We start from the raw sequence: 27,559 nt of genomic DNA on the forward strand, positions 1-27,559 counted from the left end.
AAATTTGATCCTTCAGTTCCTGGACGGTGTGTGGTGGGTCACTCTGGAAGATCAGAGATTTCCAATGACCCCTAAGTAAGAAATCATTCACTGAATGCTCAGGGGATCTTGGAGGCCAGGAAATGTACCCATTCTTGGAGATGAGATGACCAGCAAATACGTTCCGTAACACATTAATGGAATACCCCATGGTACGGAATAAGGCCCTGTCTTGTTGGAAGAATGTGTTTGTAGTTACAGGAAGATCAGCAAGCTGTGATACTAGGAAATGGTTCAATATGTGGACATAAAGTTCTGTATTCACATTAACAGCATTTCCATGACTGTCTTCAAGAAAATAAGGCCCTATGATTCCAAATAATGGTAGGCCTCACCCCACTACCTCTATCTGACTATGAAGTGGTGTTTATGACGCATTTCAGGATTTTCATGTGACCAGTATCTAAAATTTAACTTAGTGCTAAAGACTAACACGTAACAACTGACCTCATCACTTATGATCAGATTGCCATACAGATGTGGGTTTTCATTCATGAGTTCCAACTATGGCCAAAGCATAGTCACTGTAAGAGGTTGTCCGCATTCAGTTTTAGCACTGTCTGAATTTTGTATGGGTGGAATTGCAGTTCCTTGTGCAATATTCATCACAAATTGTGATTTTATATGTCTAACTTGCAATGAATGATGACATGCAGAATGTTTTGGACTTGGGCTGTAGGCTTCTACCACTCCTGCAACTTTCTTTGGTGTGCACACAGATTTTGCACTTTCACCCCTCTTTCATGACATATCACCCATTTCCTAAAAATTCTGCACCCACACTTTGATAGCATGTGCCAATGGGACTTGGGCATGATGTACTAGATTGTTATGAATGCAAAATGCACACTGCACAGCCACATAGATGTCATTTTTTTAAAACTCCTTCATGCCAACAGCATATTGTTCACCAGTCCATGATGCCATCTTGACTGAACATCAATATCAGGGTTAATGGCAAAAGTTTATTGTCCCTACTCCCATTTTCTGATAATTAATGTAACATGCTATTTCTAGGGTTGCCAAATCATCACCTTTTATCTTTGATACCTCTATTACTTATATCTTAACAGCCTCCCGACAAATGCATTCACAGCAGCTTCCAGTCACTTGACAGAATCTGGAGAAATTTCCAGCTGCCGTACAAACAGCAACTAACTCATCCCATGCTCAAGAAAAACATTCACAGTGGGACTGGCATTGTGGCTGGTATAATTTTAATTTCATGAAGGAATCCACCTGAGTCAATCAGAATATTTTATTTCTTGGTGTGGAGATGCGAGTTCCTAATGAGAACACTGAAACACATTTCAAAAATTCCAGAGATGTACAAAATGACATATTTCTCCCTATTTTTGTATAAATATCATTTTTGTACATTTTGCCCCCCGGCAATGTTTAAATCAACAAGTGGATCTAGAATATACTGAAATCTGTTTTAATATTAGCATTTCTTTGCATAAGCTTCCTGTTTGTGTAAAGTGTAACTGGAACAGAAACACTGGCCAAACAGTGTCTAGATGAGGATGGATAACTGTCTAACAACCACACTGTAGCTGACCAGTATACCCGACTATGTGACCTGGGAACGAATCAAGGTAGTATTTACCTCCACTGCCAGACAAGTTAGACACATTAATTCATGGCCACCTCAGTAGATTAGCCATTCTCTTATTGGAAAGAGTTACAGAACTTGGAATGGCATTTAAATATTTACTTATATAAAAAGTTTTCCTCTCCTTGTTATCTGAATTGAGATTGTGAGAATAAACTGTGACTGGTAGTGCTGATGCCTTGACTAATGTTTATTATGTTGGTTAGGTGATGGTTATGAAATGAAAGAGTGTAGCATTTGTTAATGTTGAAATGAAATTTTATTATGCACCATCTTTATATATCGTACATAAATATAATAGTGTACTTAAAAACAAGAGTACATATTTCTGAATAGCAACTCACAGTCCTATGGGCCCTACATAACTTTTAGCCAGTGCTGAAGGTGCTGTGTGAGCTCCCATTAATCATATCATTTATTTCGTTGTTTATATTTCCCTTGAAAAAGAATTAGCTTAGAGTTAGTTTGAACTTCATCATGTATATAAGACTTGTGATAGTATGTTCAGAGATGATAGTCATTTGTGGCTGTTTTCTGCTTCCACTTCTGTAACCATTATCCTGATTTTTCAAGATTTTTCCCACCCCAAACTGACAGGCTCCCAATAGGATGTGCCTCAGTTTCCCCAGCCAGGCCCTCTATTATCTATCCTTCTGTTATCAAATTGCTTCTTGTTTCCTTCCCATGGTCTGCCTCTCTCTTCATGCTGCCGGAGTTGTCGGTCATGTGTGCATGAAGTGTGCTTGCTTGTGTGTCTGAATGGTGTGGGTGTTTGTATTTTTATGGTGAAGGCTGTGGCTGAAAGCTTTATGTAAGTGCCTTTTATTTGTGCCTGTCTTCAACTTAACATGTATTCTTTACTGCAAGTAGTAGTCTATCTTTTCCTACATTGTGGAGTTTCCATTCTCTGTTCATGTTCTATTTTCATTTGTATTCCTGTCATTCTAACAATTCTCCATTCTGTTATTACTACCCTGGTAATCATATCTATAGTTTCCTAGCTCTCTCCTCCTATATCATGTCTCTCGACAATTTTCAGACAATCTTCCATTCTGGTGATGACCATATTCTCTTTGTCTATCTACTTGTCTTTCATTTCTCTCCCATGCTCTGTCTAATTCATCCACACATTTTAGAAACTGTTCAGTAGAGACATCAAGTCTGTATACCATTTCCCATTGAACTTTATTTGGTAATCTTCTCTTTAAGTCATCAATGTGAATAAAGATTGTTCAGTGGCTTATCCAAATAAACTGATGTCTTTAACTTGAGCTCTCAGAAACCTTTCATTTGATGACTACTTTCTCTTAAAGTGGGCCCATTAAGGAATTCGCTTCTTATTTTAGCTTGCTTATTCTCTGACAAAACTTGTTCTATTTTTAAAGAAAAAGGGAAAAAAAGCATTTTTCAGATTCATTGAATGTCGTTAATATTTTGCTTGGTCCAAGATAGTGCATTGCTATCCAAAATCTTTTTTACAAATTTAATTTTAAAGGCTTCAGACATTCCAAATACAAAATTATCCTTACACAGGTAAATAAACTCAACATGGTGTACCTTATTTTTCTGGAAAATTGTTCATGTTTATGTTTCCCCACATGTTTCCACAACTGCAACCAAAGCTCTTAGCATCTAATCTTTATTGCAATTCAAATGGTTTATTACCAACATCTGATATGCTAATTTGACAAGTATCAACATTACTGTTTAGCATACACCAGTGACTTTGTGATGAACTTTGTTAACTTCTCCTCCTGTTTTAATGACTGCATCTGACAACTTCCTATCAACAGACTCGTTACTTTTAAGTAATTCTTGCACAAACATTTAGCTTTCATTTTTAATAATATTAAGGATTATCTTAAAGCTATAATTCCTTTCCATTTAATCTAACAAATCATTCTATCCTACTCAGTTTATTCTCTATTGCACTAATACATTTGTCAGTCACCTGGTGCTTGTTATTAACAGAAAATTTGAAACCGCTTAGTTCCTCCTTCAAGTTGTCAACTTGTAGGATTCTAATGGGTAACTTCTCTTGCACTCATTTTACTTCTTTGTTTACTATGTCCATTTTACCCCTATGAATTTTCCGAATTGTTCAGATAAGTTTCTGTTGCTGCCTATCATTTCCCAATGATCAAATCTGTGAGAAGGAGAGCATACACTACTTAAGTCTCCGACTGCAACTCCCACATTGCAACTTTCGTCATGTAAACTGTTTTTGTTCACTAAACACTGCTTGTGACCACTGTCTTGTTCTAACGCTACATTCTCACCTACCTCCTGTTTCTGATCCACAACTTCACCTAGATCACACATTTTTAATAAGTTGCAAATGAACAAATTGAAACAATACATTCTTCACACATCCTAAATACACTAAGATGAACAAAGTAGATGATATTAAATTTTTTAAAAAGTACTTATGTTGGTTGCTGAATTCCATGATGTTGATAGTCATTCATATAATTTTGGTTCCAAAATTCAATTTCTATCCTCTTAGTTCAGCTCCAACATTTTGCCCCACAGTCCTAGTGCAGCAGCTTCGAATTGTCTTCTACGGCCTTCCTCTTAATAGATAAATAAATTCCTTCTGACCATGTCATGTCGATAACACATTGTCTTTGTGATATAAGATTTTTGTAGAAAGAATCTTAATAGATGTAGGTTTTTCCTCCTACTAAATAAAACTCCACTCCAGACTTGTAATGAGCACTTAGGTCCTGAGTTTGAGTCTCAGTCTGGCACACAGTGTTAATCTGCTGGGAAGTTTTGTATCTGCAGAGTGAAAATCTCATTCTGAAAACGTCCCCCAGGCTGTGGCTAAGCCATGTCTCCACAACATCCTTTCTTCCAGAGTTGCTAGTTCTGCAAGGCTGCAGAAGAGCTTCTGTGAAGTTTGGAAGGCAGGAGGTGAGGTATTAATAGAACTGAAGCTGTGAGGGCAGGTCGTGAGTCATGCTTGGGTAGCTCAATTGTAGAGCACTTGCTCACAAAAGGCAAAGTTCCTGAGTTCAAGTCTCAGCCTGGCTCACAGTTTTAATCTACCAAGAAGTTTCACTGTATTGAATACGTTTTGAGACAAGTTTACATGTTTTTTCTCCATGCAAAAGAAGGAGCATCTACATAATACATCCTACCAAGGAAAACAAAAGAACTTATTAATAAAAGAAAACTATTAATAAAATAACATTAAAAAAATTGAAATTACTGAGATAACATTGATTCTATACTACATGCTATATAATCTTGTTAGGTTTATCTTCCTATAAATCATGAGAAAGAGAGAGACAAACAGTTAAAAAAATACAGTCTTTTTTGTATCCCAGTTTAGATACACAACAGTCACAGATGTAAGTAAAAGCTATTGATTCCGAACATTAAATACTTGTATGCTACATCACTGGAACTATCCTTTTTGTCATTGACAGTTTTCAGCCTGTTACAATAATCAAGAGAAGAAGTGTCAGCTACTGAGAGCACCAAAGCAGATAATGTGGACTAGTTGCAAATTTCTCAGTGCACTTGTTGCATTTATTCTCTATGAAAATCTGAGACTTTTGCAGTATTCATCATTGCTTTCTTCAGGAAAGCACCTGACTGTCATAGAAGTACTGGAATCATACAAATGTAAATTATGTAGTTATACCCACTACGACCAGAGATTACACAGCACCACTGATGAAATTTCATTTGCAATATCTTTGTTTTCATGATGATGTATATTATGAGACATAATCGTGTGCAGTATGTCAATGTCAAGCACTTGCTTCAGTGCACTTCTGATTGTTAATCTTATATTTCTGTTTTAAGTTGTTGATTCACAGTCTGATTTCCAGAACCTCTTTGATTATTGACTCCCATTAGCTTGAAGTATGTGCCACAATCCATGTCTGCTAAAATATGGTTTTAGATTTTATTCATAAGACTGTGTTTGGCAGCAGCATATTTTTCTAGATTTTTCTAATTGATGTACCACTGATGTTTAGTACAGTGCTGGAAAATGGTTTTGATAGACTGTCAAATTTAGGAAATGTTATAAATGCCTGGTACTTTGAGGCTATGACTGTCCTGTAGCATCCTCCAAAGGAAATTAGAATGTATGTCAATAAGTTTAAAAGATTGGGATTCACACTCAGGAGTGGATGGAAGTGGGTACTTGTCACAAGGACACTGCACAGAAAATGTCTTGTGTTATACATATGTCAATAGGAAACAAAGATACTTTGAGAGACATTTCATAGGTCTCAATGTAATACTTAATTGTGGTGGGCACACTCACATATATATGATTTCATTACTTTTTCAACAGTCAGTTACTTTCCTGAGGTAAAAAATGACAGATATTGCTGAAAGCACAGGTTTTCAAGGAGAATTACTGTGAAGAGTGCATTGAGAACAGTTTATACAACTTCCTGTTCCGAATTAAGCTCACATATATGCAATACCATTGAGGAAGTCTCTGAAATCAATTCTTGTCTAGGTTAATTGGTATGGTACAGCCAGATTGCTGTATTTGAACAATATGAAATCATACAGGAATGATTAGATTATATTACAACTGTGATCCACAAGGTACTGACACATCAACTCCAAAATCTTGTAGCCGTTGACAGTGAGTGCTTCTCCCCTCACAAAATAAGGAATCCTCTTTTACAATCATGGGCAGTGAAGCCACAACCCTCAGTATGGGATAAATGATATCTTTCTCTCATGGAAACATAAAATTAGTGAGTGTGGAGGACAGGGATAGGGAATGCAGATAGGTGGGAATGTGTGTCGGCTGAGGTGCTCGGCAAGCTAGTCCATGCTTTTACAATAAACACAACCACATTCATTCCTGTTGAAAACTAACCCTAATATGAAGTGACTAAAAGTATTCACGAAGAAAGATGAAATTTGTAAGTAAGTAATATTTTATGGGATTTATATTTCATAAGTCTTCAAATTAGTATTTGATATTTATTCAAACAGTTGTAATAAAACAAAAATTAACAATTTTTGACAACGTAATGTAATTGCATGGATAAAAAATCTACTCACCGATCTGTGGCAGGAAAACACACATATAAAGAAATGTTTTACATATCCAAGCTTTCGGAGCTAAAGGCTCCTTCTTCTGGCAGAATGGTTGAAGGTAAAGGACTGGAGAGATTTAGAAAAAGGGGTAGAGGTTGGCAGGAGAGAAGTAATAGTTGATGGTGTAGCTGATTTAAGGAGTTGCAGAGGGACAGCAAGAGAAACATGCTGTTAAGATTGTTTAGAGAAGGTGGGATAGCTTTTTGAGCTGGAGTTGGGAATGTTGTTGCAGTTTGAAGTCTACCACTTTACCTAAACCTCTGCAGTCCTCCGTCTTTCCCTTTCAACCCTTCTTCCAGAAGAAAGAGCCTCTGCCTCCAAAAGCTTGCATACATGAAACCTTTTGTTATATGTGTATTCTCCTACCTCTGCTTAGTGAGTAGATGTTTTTATTTATCCAATTCCATCAGACAGTTATAAGGATAGGTTTGAATCATTTCTAAAGTTTATCTCAAAACTAAAGTGAACACAGCATTTCACATTTCAAAATTTTTTCTTGCTACACATTTTAGTATATTTGTACCTAAATAAAACAAGTTTGTGTTACATATTTAACCATAACAAAGAAAACCAGAATTTATGTGATTTTTTAGTTATTTTTGTTTATTGGGTAATCTGGGTGTCCAAGTGTATTGGGTGCTCTGAGTATTTGTACAGATTGAGTCTTTGTATTGTTTGTTTGCATTACATGTTCTAGTTTGTGGTAAGAATAGATTCACTGACCAGTTCCATTACAGAATTCAAAATTGTACTTCACCAAACTTTCCTCATATTTCAGGTAATAATTGTTAAACTGCCACCAACGCCATCTAAGTTCCACTATATCTTCAATTTGCGTGACCTTTCTCGAATATGTGCCGGTCTCTGCTTGACATCTGCAAGTTACTTCAAATCTCCAGAGTTATTTGTGAGAGTCTGGAGAAATGAGTTCCAGAGAGTGATCTGTGACAGATTAATCTGTGATGAGGTATGTTATGCCAGATTTTGTCTCTTAAAAAACTGTTGCAATGTTTGTCTATATAACCACAGTTACAGTACCAAATGATTGGAATGCTCACTATTTATTGATGACACTAATGGCAAAAATTTTTGTTACTTACCTCTTCCATTTGATATAAATATATTAAGATATGTTTCTGGAGTATTGGAAAATACCTTCCCAAGATGAAGAAAGTAAGGATGGTATTTTATTGCTGTTAATGCAAGCATCCAGGGATAAGAAGAGAGGAGCTTATAATTTCTGTAGACTGACATTATATTTGGTTGTTTGAGATTGAAGCAGATACAGATAAAATGTATTTATTTACAGTGATAGACCATCTGTTCTAGATATATAAATGTGTTAAATGTTCAAATGACCATACCATTGCTGGATTCTGGTATTTTTCTCAAGTAGTTTTATGTAAATGTGATACCTTAATGCTAAGTGAAACAGTGTCATAAGTTTGATATCATTTCCACTACATTCTGTATTGTTGTTGTTGTGATCTTCAGTCCAGAGACTGGTTTGATTGTTTAGTACTCAGTGAGAAATTATATTTCATTAACTCACTACAATTAAATTTTCTGTTTATTAAATATCCCCCATCATTATTTACTCTTAATGGGATTAGGTTTGTCGATTACCAGTAATTATGTGGCAGTTTTAAATGAGAAGGATATAAAGTCAACAGAATTTTGAAACATTTGTTGTTGGCTGTATAGATAAATAACTGTGTGATATTATACAATGGAAAATCCAGGATGGACTAATGACAACATTATGAAATGAATAAATTGCTACTCACCATATAGTGGAGATGCTGAGTTGCAGACATGCAGCCAGAGACAGTGGTCATGTACATATGAGTTGCATTTGCGATGTGCATGTGTATGTTGTCTAATTCAAAAGATTTACTTTTGGCTGAAAGTTTACTTGTTTACCAGTCTCTTTATTATGCCTGCCTGTGACTCTGACTCAGCTTGTCCACTTTATGGTGAGTAGTAATTTCCCATTTTCATAATGAGGTGTGTAATATTGTATTGTGTTATACATGTAATAAATCATTTCTCACTGATACTTTAACTGGCAGAGTTAAATCTGCTGTGGAAAAACCATTTCACATAGAAGGGGTAACGAATTACCAATCCATCTCATTAATAACAGTATTCTCAAAAATTTTGGTAAGATCACATAAAATATATGACATAACTAACATTGGATTGCATCATGTCATCCTTAATTAATGTCTAGTAGATTACTGCTAGGTACTTAAACAGTTTTTAAATAATTGACATTAACACTATTGGAGTTAATTTCACTTTATATGTGTTTATTGTTGCTGGTCACACTGATGGTGACCAGTTTGTGGGGCGGCGGGTGGAATTAATTGTTTATTTAAAATGTTCCTATTATTTATTTAATGCTGTGTTGTTGTTTGCCGTTGTCAACACTGGCTCTCTAACTACAATCTTGGCAACCAGAAAGTGATTAGCAAAACGTGAAGCCTGTAATTAGAATTCCTAGTGCCCACTTCATCTGAGAAATACGCTTATAGCTACAGCTTATAGCTCTGAGGAATTAGGAGATTGTCTGGGATTCATAATCAAAAACCATTTTCTCTAAAATGTTCACTATATTCTGAAAGTCACAGACCAAAAAGAATCCACACAATCCAATTAACAGAGCAGTTCAGAGTCTAATGCACTGATGCAACTATAACTGTTCAGATTAAATGTTTAAGTGAATGCTCACCATAATTTGATGATAATGGTCATCAAACACCACGCTAAATAATGGTAGAATGTCTGTCCCGCGGTGGCACATGAAAATACGACATACGCTAACTGAAGATAGATCATTAAAGTCATCCCAGAATTAACACTTCACTTGAAAATCATTTCATGGTTATGCGTATCCCGAGTAACTTGTTACAGCATCTGAGGCTGTTTATAGCAATGATACCGACGCGGCGCGACTCCCGACACAGGTGGCGTGCTATTCAGCTTCTGGAGAGAACTGGGGCCTTATTTCCTCACGCAGCGTTCTTATATATAAAGCCGCGGTGTGGACGGCTAAGGGAACACCTGATTAAATCCGCTCTCCCGACTAGCCGCTGGGCTAGTAATGCACCACTTGAAGTTATTCAACAAATCATTGCTTCCTTTGCTGATGGCCGATGAAGCTCTCAATTTAAATGTGCAATCAGCACACAGGTAAGTAATCATAATAAAAGTCTGACGTGGCTAAGTCAAATATTTTGGGCGAGAGAATTAATTTAATTACACTACACGCAGTAGACGAGCTCTGAACTTGCCCTTTGGAGATACGCTGTCGCTATAGTTTTATAGTTATTCAGTTGAAACTTCTCACATCTTTATGGGTTATAGCGGATCTCCCTTCTACTTAAATTTAAACATCCTAGCCTTATTTATTCGCCTACTTAATCTATCTTGCTTCCTTAATTTTTAAGACAAAAACCAGAAAATCATGAATTTCAACTAAAATTTTAATTTGTGAGATCCAGAATACTGTTTCTACTAAATTATTATGCAAAAGGAATCTAAATACAAATTTTTAAGTTTCTAGCTCTTTTCTGTTGCGCCAATGATTTTTACAGAAAAAGTCCAAATTTCGAAAATGGTTAAAGTTATTGAACTGACATTCAACACATATTGATTTAGTATTACTCCTGACATGCTAGAAACGTTTCAGGTTATTTACTTGATTTTTAAAGTATTGCGCAACATTTATGACGTCAGAGCTAGTTACAGCGGACTAGGCTGGCACGCAATGGAAAGACTGATGTGAATTTTATACGGCGTGAGTAGGCTGCTTCCCTACAAGTTTGCAGATAGTATGATTCATAATTATTGCAAAATAGGTCAATAATGTACGAAGACTTCAAGGAGTCTAACTGAAATGAGTGAGTGGCAATTTATAATTTAGTGACAGAAGGCTGATATACATTAATGATTTTCCACTTCCAGTCTCTGGAAGAACCACATTTTGGCCTTTTCAGAGATGATACCATAATAGGGATAAAAGTAGTACCAGTCCTCTAACTAAATGGCCAGCTAGAAATATGTTTGAAAATGTCAGCTGAAGATTCAAGGCAAATGGATTATCACTTAAATTCGACAGGGCTCAGTTCAGTACTTCTAATACAACTCGAGAAACTATAAACTAGATCTCTCAGGCATTGAAATACGTGATGTTGTTAATTAATTACACACCTTAGTTCAGCCACATTTGCAGTATGCTTGATTACTGCTGTGGGTGATTTAAGACTGAAGGAACTTGTTTATTCTGCGTATTTCTGTTTGCTAATGAGATACTGAATCATTCATTCGGGAAACTCAGCTTACAAGGATCACATTTACAGGATGTAGAAGTGTGTTATAAGAATTCTACCTAATGGTTAATGCCTGAATGGTCTTTATTGACCTCTTAAAAAAACTTACTCTTTTGATAAGTGCCATACCTAAAAGCCAGAAAAGAATTAGTATGCCCTTTTAGGAGTTTCCAGTTCACTCAAGATTTATTGTTGCAACAGTGCAAGTGGAATACTTGAAATGATTACATTTACAAATCAGTAGCACAAGCTATTCTGAGGTACCAGATATCGATCCATGCTGAAACATTCATATTAGTACATCATGTATCCTCTGTGGTTGACAGTGTAGGTGCTGACTCTGACATCCATTTGATTGCACATATGGCAAATACTTTCCTGGGATATGTTACATAACACCTGTTTGTCCTGTTCTGAAAGTGTTGTTGGTTGACAAGATACACGAGTCACTTCTCGTCCCAACATATCCCCACATGCTTGATTGGAGACAAGTCCATAGACCATGCTGGCTAGGGAAGTTGCAGCGTATCTTGTAGAGCATGTTGAGTTTAATGGGCAGTATGTCTGTGAGCATTATCCTGTTGAAACAACACATCACCTTCCTGTTGCAAGATGGCGAAAGAACAAGTCTTAACGACATTTTTCACAAACTGTGTGCTGATTAGCATCCCCTCCACAAACACCAAAGGTGAATAAGAGTTGTAGCTTATCACACAGCAGACCACAAGGCCTGGAGTGGGGGCCAGTGTGTCTTGGATGAATGCACATTATGAGACAGCACTCACCTGGTCTATGTCGAATGTGCGGACAGTCATTATATGCAAGCAGGCAGAATGTACTTTCATCGCTGAAGACCACAGCATGCCATTCCATCTCCCCAGTGATCCTCTGACAGCACCTGTCAAGCATTGCATGTCTTTGCCACCATGGTTTGAGTGGCAGACGGGCAAGAGATATGCATCCCCGTAGTCCCACTGCCAATAACCGGTTAGTAGCTAAATGATCTACCACTGCTAGTCTTACAATATGAGAAGCCTGTTGGGCATCTGTGCCGTGTGGATGTTCAGAACCTCATCTATATGTGTAAGAATGCTCACATGACCACTGATACCAGCATCATTGCACAACTGATATAGCATGTCCATCTTGTGTGGCAATTCTCTGAAAGGACCATCCCGCCACTTGCAAGGCCACAATCTGACCCCTTTTAAACTCACTCAGTTGTCTGTGGGAATATGAATTTTGTCAAATGTGTGGACTGTATTATTGCCATTACACTCATGAAATTACACTAAAGTGGACTGCTGCAGTTATGCCTATGGTGCAAACCATAAAGAGAAGAAAAAAAAATACAATTTCATTGACACTATTTATTGAAGAAACAAATATGTTCAATTTCTGTGCAGAGCAGGACATTTATGAAAGAGATATATGTTTTTACACCATAATTGGTGATACACAGGCTCTGGCTTGGATGCTTTCTATTATTTGTCAGATTTATATTCCAGTCCATGTATGTAACTTCTTCTCTGGTGGATAAATAAACTGAACACACATTTTATTAGCTTGGAATGTATTTTTCACTCAAGGAATATACTTACCATTCAAGGAAACATGCTATCCTGTCAGTAAGAAGAAGAAAAATAAGAAGATCAATAGACTGTAGAACTCTGATCTGAAACAAAAAATCTGAAAGTGTTTGTTCAGATGTTTTCTCCAAAAATAGCCTCAGTATTTAGAGCACACATTCATGTGTACCATTATTTATGCCACTGTATTAGCACTGAAGCAATCATACTGTTACAAAGGAAATCTATCATCAATAATAATTGCTAGGCTGCTCCTGTAAGTAATTCACTTGATGACCAGTTTATAGCCTGGAAACCATGTCATTGGGTTACATCTGTTAAATTAGAAAAAGTGTTTTTAAGCAGGCCTGAGGAATGGTGGACCTTTACTTTCTGCTTACCTGACAATCCAGTGATTGCATCATTTATTCATAGACAAAAAATGTTCGGATCCATTCATGTTGCAACTTTAATGTCATTATTCCCTGTGTTAGTAATTTGCTCTATTTCGCACTACCGATTGTAACTACAATTTGACCATAATTGTAGTGGATGCCTTTTCTAATTTAACAGACCTAACATCATGATGTGGCCTCTAGGCTGTGAGACTGGTCATTAAATGAATTAGTTACCAGAGCAGCCCAAGTGGTTTTATTCAAGATGTCTACTTGTGGCTGCTGTTTTCTCTAATACAAAACAGTGTGAAAGGGAAAAATAAATCATAACAAAAAAAAAATCAGATGAAAATGTACAAACAAAATTCCTATCTTTTCTTGTTCCCTATTTATTTGTTCTATTACAGTAGGAAGGATGCCAAAAGTTGTGGAGTTTTTATTTTTCTTAAATCCAGTGTGAAATATAAAAAGAAGTACGAGGCAGATGCATTGAATATTGAAAAGCATTTTGAAGCTGTTGCTGTTCAAGTGCATGGGAAGCTGGGTAACATAATAATTATAGCCACATATAGACCACCTAGTGGGGACACGGACACCTTCATTAATAAATCATAGTCTCTGCTGGACATTATGTTCACTAAAAAAGATGCTATAGCTTACTGTGAGGTCTTTGACATAAATCTTGTGAATGACTCTTCATCAAGTAGCTGTTTCTTAATGAATTGCACAGCTTCAGCATGTTGCCTCTTGTAAACAGCACCACAAGAATACAAAGGGAATGGAAAGTCTTATTGGAAACATATTTTCAAATGTGGACATCACAGAGACAGAAATATTATTAATACTGACTGAGGGCTATCTGATCAGAATACCCTTATTCTTAAAATTCCTCCCATACCTGTGAAAAAAAGGTATGTGCTTCTTTCTTACAGAAGAAATTTTCCTGCAGAAAGTTATAGTAGTTTTGTTGACAGTCTAAGTAACAAATCCTAGTTAGAAGTGCTTTCACAATCATTTACTAACAATGCTTATGATGCTTTCTCTTCAATATTCATGTCCAATTTTGAAATATGTTTTCTCAATGAATTGACCAGGGTCCATTCATGCTGAATCTCTAAATCTAATTTGTGGGCTACTTTCTGGCGTTAAGATTTCATGTAGGTGTTTAAAAATGCTCAGTTCTCAAATGAAAAGATCCACAGATCCCCAGTTTAAAGAATACATAAAGATTTATAAGAAAATATATCAACAGGTTATTGCAAAGGCAAAACTACTTAGAAATGATAGACTGTCAGGCAGTAAATCAGAATCAGATGAAATAATTACAAATGTGTGTAATAAGAGAAGTGTTGTAGAAGTTAATTTAGATATTTCTAAAGCTTTCAGTACTGTTAGTCATTAAATTCTTTTATATATATGTTGGCAGCAATGAGGATAAAAGGGGTTGAAAACAAGTGTTTTCAACCTTATTTGCATAGTGGATCACATCAGCTCATTCTGACCTCAAAATTAGATTAATATTGATGCAGAGAATGTTGAATTAGGGTACTGCTGAGTGTTGTGTGCCCCCTCCTGTTCTTTATTTACCTCAGAAACTGCAGCTAAGATCATGTTGTTTGTAGATGACACTAGTGTAATAGTCAGTGATGTTAATGAATCTTTGTCCATAACAGCTGATTAAGACTCAAGTCTTAGGAGTCTTGATCCATTGCCAACCGGCTGAACCTTAATGTGAAGAAAACAAATTATAATCAATTTGGAAAGATGGATAAGAACTAAGATCTCCAACTGGTACTTTATTGAATGAGTTAAAGAAGGTATTGTGGTGGAACATATTGTTCATCTATAAATACATGTTTCACCTCTTCCTCACAACCAAATAAAAGATGACTGTGTATAAAAACATTATTTAGTTAGTCAGGGTGGAGAGGACATCATACTGAGCATGCCGTAGTTCGACAGTTGAGCAGAGTTGGAGTGAGACATGTCACCAAGGCGTAACACCAATTTAATGTCTCCACCTGCTGTGAAGGGGTAGCTTATGCTTTGGCATCATGGCTTGGTGACATTTTGGAAAGCAGAGAACAAGAGTCAGTGCCTATAATCACAAGCCCAGAAAGAGTTGAAAGATGCTGAAGAGAAATGTCATTACATTCGCATTTGTTCTGTTCTGTGATTCACTTCAGAATGCTGTCCTGATTTAAAAGAGGGCTGTACACCCAGTGTTGTAATTGTTACATAGAACAACCAAACACAGAAGAGTTCTTTAAAATGTTGTGTCATTTAGTAGTTTAAATACTGATTAGCTGTCTTCCAGCTGTTTGACCCTTCACAGAAAGAAAAGAAGTCACAGGGTTACAGTTGGTGGCACTGTGTACCAGGACCACAACTTCAAGAAAATTCAAGAAAGGAAGCCATATAAGAAGGTAATAAAGGTAAAAGTTATTAGGGAAATTACTAGGGTAACAGTTCACTCATGAAGTTGTTGACTCAGCTACAACTCACTTCAGTATCATGCACAAAGCTTTTAGAAATGTATGTTGATCAACTGGAAAGAAAGACCATATAACTTAACTCTCCCAGAGACTCAGTTCTGGAACTTTTGTTCTGAGAATTATTTCTAAATTTTGTGCCTCAGATGGTGCTAGAATGGCTTATTGACATTGGTTACTGCCAGTTTCTTATAGATTATGGAATAGTTTAGTGAGGTAAAATTAATAAGTCAATTACATGAAATTTTTATGTTACAAAAGAGGGCTATTTGAATCTTGTCACATAGCCCAGCTAAGGCTCAGTGCAAAAAGTTGTATTTGCTTGCTGTAACCTCCTTGGACATATATAAATTTTCACTGCATTTTTACCTATTCCAAGTAGAAGATTTGCTTTTTTGGTGCAGCACAATTTTCACTGAGATAAACTGACACTATAGTTCTTGTCATTGGTATGTCATTTTAGAAGTTGCCACAGAATAACCCAATCAAAAAATCCATGCAATTTGTGCATTCATTTATGTATAAAACCTGAATTCTGAATTTTCCTTTGTGTGACGCCATATGTGCCACATACTTGTGGGAAGTCAAAATTTTAGATTCTAATATTTTACTGTTCATCATTTTTCACTGATTGTGTCAGTACTCATTTGTATCAGGTGTGGAATTTTGTACATTTGTGAGTGGCACGATAAACTCTTACTATAATCATTTGTTATAGACCTAAGTTTAAATTATGCTCATTTAGAAATTTTTGATAAAAGTAGCCTATCCTCATCCAAAAACAATTATTCCCTAATTTCACTTTACAATTACAAAAGCAGTAGTTTGTTTTTGAAAATTTTCTGACATTTACAAAAGCATTTTGAAAATTTTTGTAAGTTAAGAGTGTTGTGGATAACTTGTTTCATAGTACATCAGCATCAGTGATTTAATGTTACTGTCAAAGAATAGTTCACCCTGAATTTCAGTAGATACCAGTGTGAATGAACATTTTCAGAGGTTATCATAAAAGAGGATAACTTTGGGACAGGGTGTGTAGCTTTAGGACAGTATGTAATTTTCAGCTTTTGAATTAAACAAAAATTATCCTTATTTGGAAGTGGCAAACAGTAACTGCTACTAACTGTGAACTGTAATTTGGCATCTAGCGAGTGAGGATTGTGGGGAGTGAGGAGAGCCAATAGGTTATGGTGTGGGTAGATGTGGGATGTGGGGGAATGAACTCCAAGTACTGTAAATATGCAGTAAAGGCAACAGAAGGCTGCATTTTGAGCATATATGAGCTCCTGGTAACTAGCTTCCTTTTCCACAATGGAGTAGAAAGTAACCGCTGTGATGGGCCAGGAACTACATTATCACTAATTTTCAAAACAAGTCACAACTGACACAGACAGTAACAGCACAAGTCTGCAACAAAGCACACAACAATGCAATCAGCACTGACTAATGGTACACTGCACAATTGACGATGAATGTTTGCAAATTGCTATGTGACAAAATCTCTGCTGCTGAATACTGCCAACTGCTGCCAATCAGAACCAGGGAGTGTGCATGCCAGCTTATAGTTTCTTCCGCATAGTATCGTGAAGCCAACAAAAAAATCTGGTGCAATCTGGTGCCTACATTTGGAAGCTATCACACCACTGTTGTCTGAGTATAGACTGTTATGTCTATGGATTCAATGCACGGGGTACAGATAGTCATGAAAAATACTTCTGAACACTTTTTCTAAAAGCTGTCTTGAGCAGTTAGCTCAGCAGCCAACACATATGGAAATATCTTAGACCTTAAAGCTAAAGATATACTGGAATGTCAGTATAGAAACAGGGATTAGCAATCATGGTGTTGTTACAGCAATTATGATTACAAAAGCTAATAAATCAGTCAAAAAGGCTAGGAAAGTGATTCTAATAGACAGAGCAGATAAGCAGTTATTTTCATCACATAGTTACAGTAAGATGGATGATAGAAGAATTATGGGCGAAGTTTAAGCAGATTGTAAATTGTGGTGTGGAGAGTTATATGCCTAGTAAGTGGATAAAGGATGGAAAAAACCCTCCATGGTCTAATAACAAAATGCAGCAGATGCTGAGGAAGGAGAGGCTGTTGCAACTTTGGTCAAAAGAGAATGCACAAAAGACAACAAGCTAAGGTTAGTAAAGATTTGTGTGTCTGCCAAAAGATCTATGCACAAAGTATTCAACTACCACTATCACAAATTAGTAAAAGATCTGGCAGTGAACCAGAGAAAATTCTGGTCTTATGTAAAATAGCTAAGCAGGACTAAGGCTTCCATTCATCCCTTGCTGACCAGTCTGGTGTGCCATTTTAAAACAGCAAAACAAAAGACAAAGTTTTAAATTTCATGTCCAAGAAATCGTTCACATAGGCGAATGTTACAAACATACCATCATTTGATCACTGGACAGACTCCCATATGGATGACATGGTAATAAGCATCCGTGAAGTAAAGAAACAACTGAAAGATTTGAAAGCAAGTAAATTTTACAAAGTGTACTCTACTGCATTGTCACCTTACCTAGCTTGCATTTATTGTGAATCTCTCACTCAGCACAAAATCCCAAGTGACTGGAGAAATGCTCAGGTGAGTCCAGTATATAAAAAGACTAAAAGAACATACCCAAAAAATCACAGACCAATGTCCCTAACATCTGTTCATTGCAGAAGCCTTGAATCTATTTTCAGTTTGAAAATAATAAACTTCATTGAGACTGAGAAGCTTATTCCCACAAATCAGCATGGTTGTAGAAGGCATCGCACATGCAAAACTCTGCTTACCCATTTCTCATGTGATTATTGCTAACTATGGATGAAGGACAACAGCCAGATTCCATATTTCCGGAAAGCATTTTACACGGTACCTCACTACAGGCTGTTAATGAAGGTATGAGTATATGGAATAAGTTCAGAAATATGTGAGGGGCCTGAAGGCTTCTTAAATAATAGAACCCAGTATGTTGTTCTTGAAGGCAAGTGTTCATCGGAGACAAGGGAGTGCCCCAAGGAAGTGATACCGCAGTTGTTCTCTATGTACATACATGATTTGGCTGGCAGGATGGGCAGCCATCTGCAATTGTTTGCTGATGATGCCATGCTGGAGAGTAAGGTGTTGAAGTTGAGTGACTGTAGGAAGTTGCAAGATGACTTTGACAAAATTTCAAGTTGGTATGGTGAATGGCAGCTAGCCCTAAATGTTGAAAAATGAAAGTTAATACAGCTGAGTAGGAAGAACAAACCTGTAATGTTCATATCCAGTATTACTAGTGTCCTGCTTGACACAATCAAGTCACGTAAATATCTGGGCATATGACTTCAAAGTGAAATGAGATGGAATGAGCATGTGAACTGTGGTAGGGAAGGAAAATGGTGGACTTTGGTTTATGGGAGAATTTTAGGAAAGAGTGGTTCAGCTGTAAAGGAGATCATATGTAGGACAATGGTGCAACCTGTTCTGGAGTACTGCTCAAGTGTTTGGGTTACATACCAGGTCAGCTTGAAGGAAGATGTCGAAGCAATTCAGAGACAGGCTGCAGATTGGTTACCAGTAGGTTTGAGCAACACGTACAGATATGCTTTGGGACCACAAATGGGTTGCCCTCAAGAGAAGGTGATATTCTTTTTGAGAAACACTGTTGAGAAAATTTAGAGAATCGGCATTTAAAGCTGACTGCTGAATGATTCTACTGCTGCCAACATACACTCCTGGAAATGGAAAAAAGAACACATTGACACCGGTGTGTCAGACCCACCATACTTGCTCCGGACACTGCGAGAGGGCTGTACAAGCAATGATCACACGCACGGCACAGCGGACACACCAGGAACCGCGGTGTTGGCCGTCGAATGGTGCTAGCTGCGCAGCATTTGTGCACCGCCGCCGTCAGTGTCAGCCAGTTTGCCGTGGCATACGGAGCTCCATCGCAGTCTTTAACACTGGTAGCATGCCGCGACAGCGTGGACGTGAACCGTATGTGCAGTTGACGGACTTTGAGCGAGGGCGTATAGTGGGCATGCGGGAGGCCGGGTGGACGTACCGCCGAATTGCTCAACACGTGGGGTGTGAGGTCTCCACAGTACATCGATGTTGTCGCCAGTGGTCGGCGGAAGGTGCACATGCCCGTCGACCTGGGACCGGACCGCAGCGACGCACGGATGCACGCCAAGACCGTAGGATCCTACGCAGTGCCGTAGGGGACCGCACCACGACTTCCCAGCAAATTAGGGACACTGTTGCTCCTGGGGTATCGGCGAGGACCATTTGCAACCGTCTCCATGAAGCTGGGCTATGGTCCCGCACACCGTAAGGCCGTCTTCCGCTCACGCCCCAACATCGTGCAGCCCGCCTCCAGTGGTGTCGCGACAGGCGTGAATGGAGGGACGAATGGAGACGTGTCGTCTTCAGTGATGAGAGTCGCTTCTGCCTTGGTGCCAATGATGGTCGTATGAATGTTTGGCCCCGTGCAGGTGAGCGCCACAATCAGGACTGCATATGACCGAGGCACACAGGGCCAACACCCGGCATCATGGTGTGGGGAGCGATCTCCTACACTGGCCGTACACCACTGGTGATCGTCGAGGGGACACTGAATAGTGCACGGTACATCCAAACCGTCATCGAACCCATCGTTCTACCATTCCTAGACCGGCAAGGGAACTTGCTGTTCCAACAGGACAATGCACGTCCGCATGTATCCCATGCCACCCTACGTGCTCTAGAAGGTGTAAGTCAACTACCCTGGCCAGCAAGATCTCCGGATCTGTCCCCCATTGAGCATGTTTGGGACTGGATGAAGCGTCGTCTCACGCGGTCTGCACGTCCAGCACGAACGCTGGTCCAACTGAGGCGCCAGGTGGAAATGGCATGGCAAGCCGTTCCACAGGACTACATCCAGCATCTCTACGATCGTCTCCATGGGAGAATAGCAGCCTGCATTGCTGCGAAAGGTGGATATACACTGTACTAGTGCCGACATTGTGCATGCTCTGTTGCCTGTGTCTATGTGCCTGTGGTTCTGTCAGTGTGATCATGTGATGTATCTGACCCCAGGAATGTGTCAATAAAGTTTCCCCTTCCTGGGGCAATGAATTCACTGTGTTCTTATTTCAATTTCCAGGAGTGTATGTTGCACATAAGGACCACTAAGATACGAGAAATTAGGGCTCATACAGAGACATATAGACAGTCATTCTACCCTTGCTCTATTTGTGAGTGGAGCAGGAAAGCAAAGCATATGCCTAGTAGTGGTACAGAGTACCTTTCACCATGTACCGTATGCTGGCTTGTGGAATGTCTATATAGATGTAGATGTAGACAAGTAGATTGTATTTGTTTTTTGGCCAACTTTTTGAGGTTGTTTGTTTTCCAAAAACTTTAACATGCCAAGAGAAAACTGTGCATTTTACATTATTGACAGGGATTTGTTTTGAGAATTATGTCTTCTCACACCTTTTTACTTTTATTGTAGAATTTTTAACTTGTATAAAGTACTGTATAACCTCAAAATTGTAAAAAGTCACCACTGAGTGAGTTAACTTTGGAACAGTCCCAAAGTTAACACATATTGTTATAATTAGTATTTGTCTACTTTTTTAGTATCTCAGCTGTCCAGGCATGCCCAGAAATTGTGCTCTTGGAAAACAGCTATCAGAGAATCATACAGAGGAAAGCATGCATGGAGCCTTGCAAACAATAAGAAGTAAAACTTTCATTATTCACCAAACAGCATCAGAATTTTGAATTTCAAAAGACACACTACAGTTGAAGAGCCAAAGAAATGTAAGTCCTATTGGTAGAGCTCCTGTTCCTTTTACAAGTGAGAATGAGTTGCAGTTTGTGGCTCACATCATTGCTGTATTGAATTATGGATTTTGTGTTGAAGCAGTTGACTTTCAGTATATTGTCAAGTCCTGTTTGGACAACTGTGGGAAGAAGAAAGTGAGGTTTAGAAACAACCAACTACGAAAGGATTAAGACAGAAGGATCTATGTAACAACACAAATCAGTGTTAAACCAGAGAATTGGGCACAATCTTGTTGAAAATCCTGGTCCTGGAAAAATTATTACATGGGAGGGGGAGTAAGTACCCTGAGAATATGCAAAATTCTTATGAGGTATGAACATCAATAATCGTGTGCGAAAATGTAACGGGGGATATTGTGCGACCATATATAAACTACAAAACAGAGGAAATGTGAACAACATGAGCTGAAAAAGGTTCCTCCAAAGCCCATAACCATCAAACCAAGTCACTTTTGTTTTATGGACACACCTTTGAGGACTGGTTTGCATTATTAATGTTGCCTGTTTCGAAGCACCAGGAAGGACAAAATTAGTTCCCAGATTTAATTAGAAGTACTAAAGCTATGACAGGAAAACAACATAAAATTCCTAGCACATCTCCTGCAGCCACTGGATGTGGCATATTTTCGCCCAATGAAAGTTGCTTTGAGAAAAGTGTGTAAAGACTGGAAGGAGACTGCCATTGGACATTGGTGACACCTGTTCCCCTCTCAACTGTTTCCCACACTGCTGAAGAAACTTTTGGAATCGTTTGTTCGCACACTGGTCCATTCAAATTGACTGCCAGATTTCATGTGACACAAATTTATCCTACTCACAGACAAGTGGTTTTCAGAATTTTGCCATCAAAAAGGCTGGTTTCATCTGTTTCTTCCCTCATTGGGATAGTTTCTAACTACAAATTGCAAAAAATGTGAAGCAAACAAAGGAAATCACAAAACTGTAAGAAGAAAGGGTCTGAGAGTCCCCAAAGGGAAGAGTGTTTTGGTAGAAGAACTTGAAGCTGAAGCATCATCCCAGCACCGACCATGGTGCATGGTACTCGAACTCAAAAACTTGTACCAGCACCGGAGATACCAAAAAGTGCCAGTAGTAGCAGCAGCAGCAGCAGCAGCAGCAGCAGTGGCGTTGGTCATAGCACTGTTATATCATTACAAGTCAGTGGAGACGGCATAACCCTAAATGATGACTTCACTGATTTTAACGGTGAGTCAAAATATGTCTGTGGAACTGATCCTGTTGAATTATGAGGGTGAGCTTTAACCAGAACAGATAAGTAAGATGGAAGACAAAGATGATATACTAATCACTGCTATGAGGAAATCTGGGGTGTACTGTTTCCATATTTGGAAACATGAAGGTCAACATTATATACAGATAATGTCTTAGTGTATTGGCCTGGTACGTATTGAGAATATTGAGAAAAAAAAAATAAAGGAATTAAAACCCTATAAAACTGTTGTTAAGTTACCTCATTTTATGGTACCATTGTCATGCATTTCTGATTTAGTTACTGCAGCACATATTATAACTTAGATATTGTGTTGCATCTGGTTCTGCCTTTCAACAGGAATGTGTGCTCTCAACATTTATCTTAAGTTAATGCCATCTTCAATTCTGTCAGTGACTTAACACCAAAAAGTTAGAAAACTAGTAATTTTTACCTCAGATTTTTCTACTGTGTTAATAAGAATCTCATTTTGTATACTAACTGCTTCGGTTCTTAAACAGAATTACTAATATTTTTAGCTCAGCAGATTAAAAGATTATCAGCAGGCTTAGTTTAATGTTATTTGTTTACTGTTCTGTAAAACATTGCACCAGCCACAATGCAGCCCCATTGTGAAAGCTATTCTCATACACATGTTGTTACCAAGGCTTTGTAAACCCTCATCACCAGTTTTGTAAAGGCCTCAGCGCTACTGCTGTGGAGGCTGAGTTGCCACTGTTGTTATGGTGCGCTGAGTTTGTGGAATAGCTTCTGGTGCAGTACACTGCTAAGATAATTTCTCCCTGCCACTATTACACAGCTACCAACAAATTAGTAAGAAAGTCACACAATTGAGTTAAAAAGGTTTACTAATCTTTGTGACTAGTTAATAGAGAAGTCTGCAACACTGCATGTAACATAACACAGAAAAGACCCTCAATGGCTAAGTGCAAATAATTGTAGGTAAACATCACATTACATAGCAAATGCAATTTACGACAACTGTCTTTTCCCTTCTAAGAGTTCCCTGTCTAAGTCAGCCCTGGACGATGATCTATAACTAAGTGGGTAAGAGCTGCTCTTCTACCTTCTGAGCAGGCTTCTGGCCATTGTCATCCGGTTATTGGCAGATCATATTCAGCCAGCAAGTGGCCGAAGTGAAGTCGATATCTTCATCCTCAGTGCCGCCTGTAGTGCTGGTGGAACTTGTGCAAATAGTGAGTCATTTTGGCACTGACACCAGCTTGCATCTTTGTGCCTGTGGTGCTTTTGCCCTGGCACAAGATGGCTGACTGTGTCTGGGTCACATAAAAGGGTTTTTTAGATTAAGCAACCTGCATCGAGTGCAGATAATGGCAGCTATAAGAGACCTGGAAGTGTTAGAGCAAGATGCAAAGGAATGCCCCACACAGGTGAGAGTATTAAAATTCTAATAGTTGACTGTCAAACCATTCACACTGAAGTGCCAGAGTTTGAAGTGCTCCTGAAAAGCAATGAAACTCACATAATACTACATACAGAAAGGCGGTTAGAGCCTGAAGTTGATGTCTGTGAAACCTTTGTGGAAAATTTCAGTGTATTTCAAAAGGACAGGATACTGGGAAATGGAGGTGTGGTGTACTTGTTATAGTAGACAAGAAGCTCAAATCCACTGAAATACAAAATTTAAGTTGCATGTGAGAGTGTGTTCACAAGACTCAATATCAGCAGTGGTCATAAAATTGTAACTGGATCCTTCTATTGACAATCAGATGTAACTGAAAACTCCTTTTGCTTGTACATAACTTCCTAAATTATACTGTAATCATCAGTGGAGACTTTAATCATGTAACAATCAATTGGGAAAATTGCAGCTTTGTAGTGCTGGGTGTGACAAGACATTCTATGAAACATGACTAAATGTGTTGTCTGAAGACTACTTAGAACAGAAAGTCAGAACTCCACTCATGATGGAAATATATTAGATCTAATTGAACGAACAGGCCTGACCTCTTTGTGGATGTCCACATCAAAACTGATATCAATGACCATGAGCCAGTTGTGTCAGCAATGATTACCAAAGGGCAACTAAAATAAATAGGAAGATATATATGTTCAATAAACTAGACAAAAAATTGGTAGTCTTAAATTTCAGTGAGGATCTTCAAACTTTTGCTGCAAGACAGGAACATGTTGGGGGATGGTGGATCAACTTTGAGAAAGTAGTTGACCATGCACGGGATAGATATGCACCCAGTAGCACAGTTCATAAAGGCAGGGACCCTCTATGATAGATAGTCACTGTAAAGAAGCTTCTAAAGAAACTGAGACTACTTCAGAACAGGTGTAAAACAAAGCATAGTGCTATATATTGAGATATGGAAAATGAAACACATTTGAGTGTCAAGAGAGCAGTGCATGAAGCCTTCGTGACCACTGTAATAGAATAGTGTCCAATGATCTTTCACAAAAGCCAAAGAAATTCTGGTCTTATGTAAAGGTTGTTGGTGGCACTCAAGTCTGCATCCAGTCACTTACAGATGAGACAGGGACTGAAGTTGAGGGTAATAAATCAAAAACAGAAATGCTTAACTCTGTTTTCAAATGCTCCCTTACAAAGGTAAACCCAGGAGGACTGCCTCAATTTAAACTCTGGATAAAGACACTTGGGTAAATGCTGTATTTCCTGATTTCTGAAAGGTATTGGACTCAGTACTACATCTATGCTTTTATTACAAAAAAAGACAGTCATATTGGTTATCAAGAAAAATTTATGACTGGATTGAGAATTTTTAGGTAGGGAGGACACAGCAAGTTATTCTGGATGAAGAGTCATAAACAGATTTGTAAGTAACCTCAGGTTTGCCCCAGGGAAGTGTGTTGAAACACCTGCTGTTTATATTTTATGTTAATGAGCTTGTGGGTAATATTAATATGCATGCAGATGATGCAGTTATCTTTAGTGAAGTAGTGTGTGAAAGAAGCTGCATAAATATTAAGTCAGATCTTGATTAGATTTTAAAATGGTGCAGATTTTGATAACTTGTCTAAAAATGTTCAGAAATGCAAAAATTGTGCATTTCAGAAAACAAAACAAAAAGGAGTATCCTGTGACTATACTATCAAAGAATCGCAGTTTTAATTGGTTAACTCATACAAATTTGTGGATTTAACACTTTGCAGGGATATGAAATGGAAAGATCCTAGTGATAGAGGATGTCGGATCATTGTGCAAGTGTTTTACAAAGCAGGATCATGTTGTGATAGTGAGTGGAGCAGGAAAGATAGGGATCGGGACTACAATATTGAGTGTGACCTGGTAAAAATAGCATTTGCAATGAACCATACAAATTTGTTGCTTAACTTGTTTCATGCTTTCATGCAGTATGACAGGCCTCAATTGAACAGCTCTGTCGGGAGGGTCAGTATGGAGTTAGATCAGCATCTTCGGGCAGCTACTTTGTCAGGCATTGGATTGGTTCCTGGTGGAGTTATTGGCAGGTGGTGCTTCACAAGGTGTGGTCTACATCTCAATAGGAAAGAGCAGGGTAAATTGGCTAAAATGACAGCAAAATCTTTATTGGGGGGAGGGAGGGGCGCACTGAAACTCATGGGAGTACCACTTTTTTAGGCTAAGATCAATGTCCAACAATTAAACATTGAATGAAATTAAACTTAATGAGAAGTTCAGGCAGGCAAGTACTAGAGATGGTAAAAATATCACAAAATTCTCATAAAACTACAGTGAAAAATAATGTTAGTTTATCACAAGACTCTCATAAATGTAAAGCAAAAAATAATCTTAATATATTGCATCAGAATTTCAAGAGATTGAAAAACAAAGTAGATGAGCTTGTTGTTTGTTTAGAAGATTTAGAAACTGAGGTTGGAATAGATGTACATGCCTGTCTGAACATCATATATTTACAAACATGTAAAACGCAAATGTAGGTGGATATAAGCCTTCATTACATTTAAGTAGACACACTATGGAGAGAGGGAGAGTTGCCATATATGTTAAAATTTATCAAAGTATGAAGATTTAGAAACTAAAAAAATTTTTGTAGACTAACATATAGAAGCATGTGTCTGTGAGCTTAACCTAAATAATAGTACTTTTATAATTGCAGCTGTATGTAGGTCACCTTGGGGAAATGTTCATCTGTTTCTGAAAAATTAGATTGTTTGTTTTGCTATCTGGCAAACAGAGGGAAACAAAGTATTGTTTATGGGGATTGACTGCAAATTTTCCAAAAGAGCCTGATAGAAAGAATGACCTTGAATTATTATTTGGTTCTTTCAATTTGACATCAGTTATTGATTTTCATACTTGGGTAGTACAGGAAAGTAGCACACTGATAGATAATGCTTTTGTAGACCAAAATAAATTTAATCAAATAAATACTGTTCCTGTTAAGAATTGTCTTTCTGATAATGATGCACAGTTAGTTACATTATATGACATAGCTCCATATAGTAATGCAAAACAGTCCTCCAAAGTAATTCATTCAATGAACAATTTAACAATTGCAAATTTTTGGGAAAGCCTGCAACACTTAGACCGGAATGAGTTGTACAAGGAACCTGATGCTATTTTAAAATTTAACTGATTTCATGATGCCTTTGTGAGTACACTTGAAAACAGTTTTCCTAAGAAAAAAGTGATACATAATTGTAAGAAACCATCTAAAAAGCTATGGCTTAATAAATGCATAAAAATATCTTGTAAACAGTAAAAGCAAATGTATCTTATTTCTAGAAAAAGTAATGATCCAGAAACACTCAAACATTATAAAAAGTATTGCACTGTGTTAAGAAAAGTTGTTAGAAAGTCCAAAAGTATGTGCATTATGTCTGAGATGGAATGGAATGGAATGAGAGTTTGGCGTCATTGGCCAGGAGCGCTCTTACGGGGCATGTCAGGCCGCCTTGGTGTAGGTCTTATTACATTTGACACCACATCCTGCGACCTGTGTGCCAAATGGGGATGTAATGATGATGACGACAACACAACACCCAGTCCC

The 27,559-nt window shown here is 37.9% G+C and overlaps 1 protein-coding gene across 1 annotated transcript in view; it reads left to right on the forward strand.

Moving 5' to 3' along the window:
- Positions 1-27,559, forward strand: part of LOC124798989 (dynein axonemal heavy chain 10) — a 1,080,466-nt gene that overhangs the window by 557,682 nt on the left and 495,225 nt on the right. The window contains exon 29 of the mRNA XM_047262526.1: positions 7,515-7,703. Coding sequence (XP_047118482.1) covers positions 7,515-7,703 — 189 coding nt within the window. The remainder of the gene's footprint in view (positions 1-7,514; positions 7,704-27,559) is intronic.

Source organism: Schistocerca piceifrons, chromosome 5, assembly GCF_021461385.2.
Source record: "Schistocerca piceifrons isolate TAMUIC-IGC-003096 chromosome 5, iqSchPice1.1, whole genome shotgun sequence".
NCBI lineage: Eukaryota > Metazoa > Arthropoda > Insecta > Orthoptera > Acrididae > Schistocerca > Schistocerca piceifrons.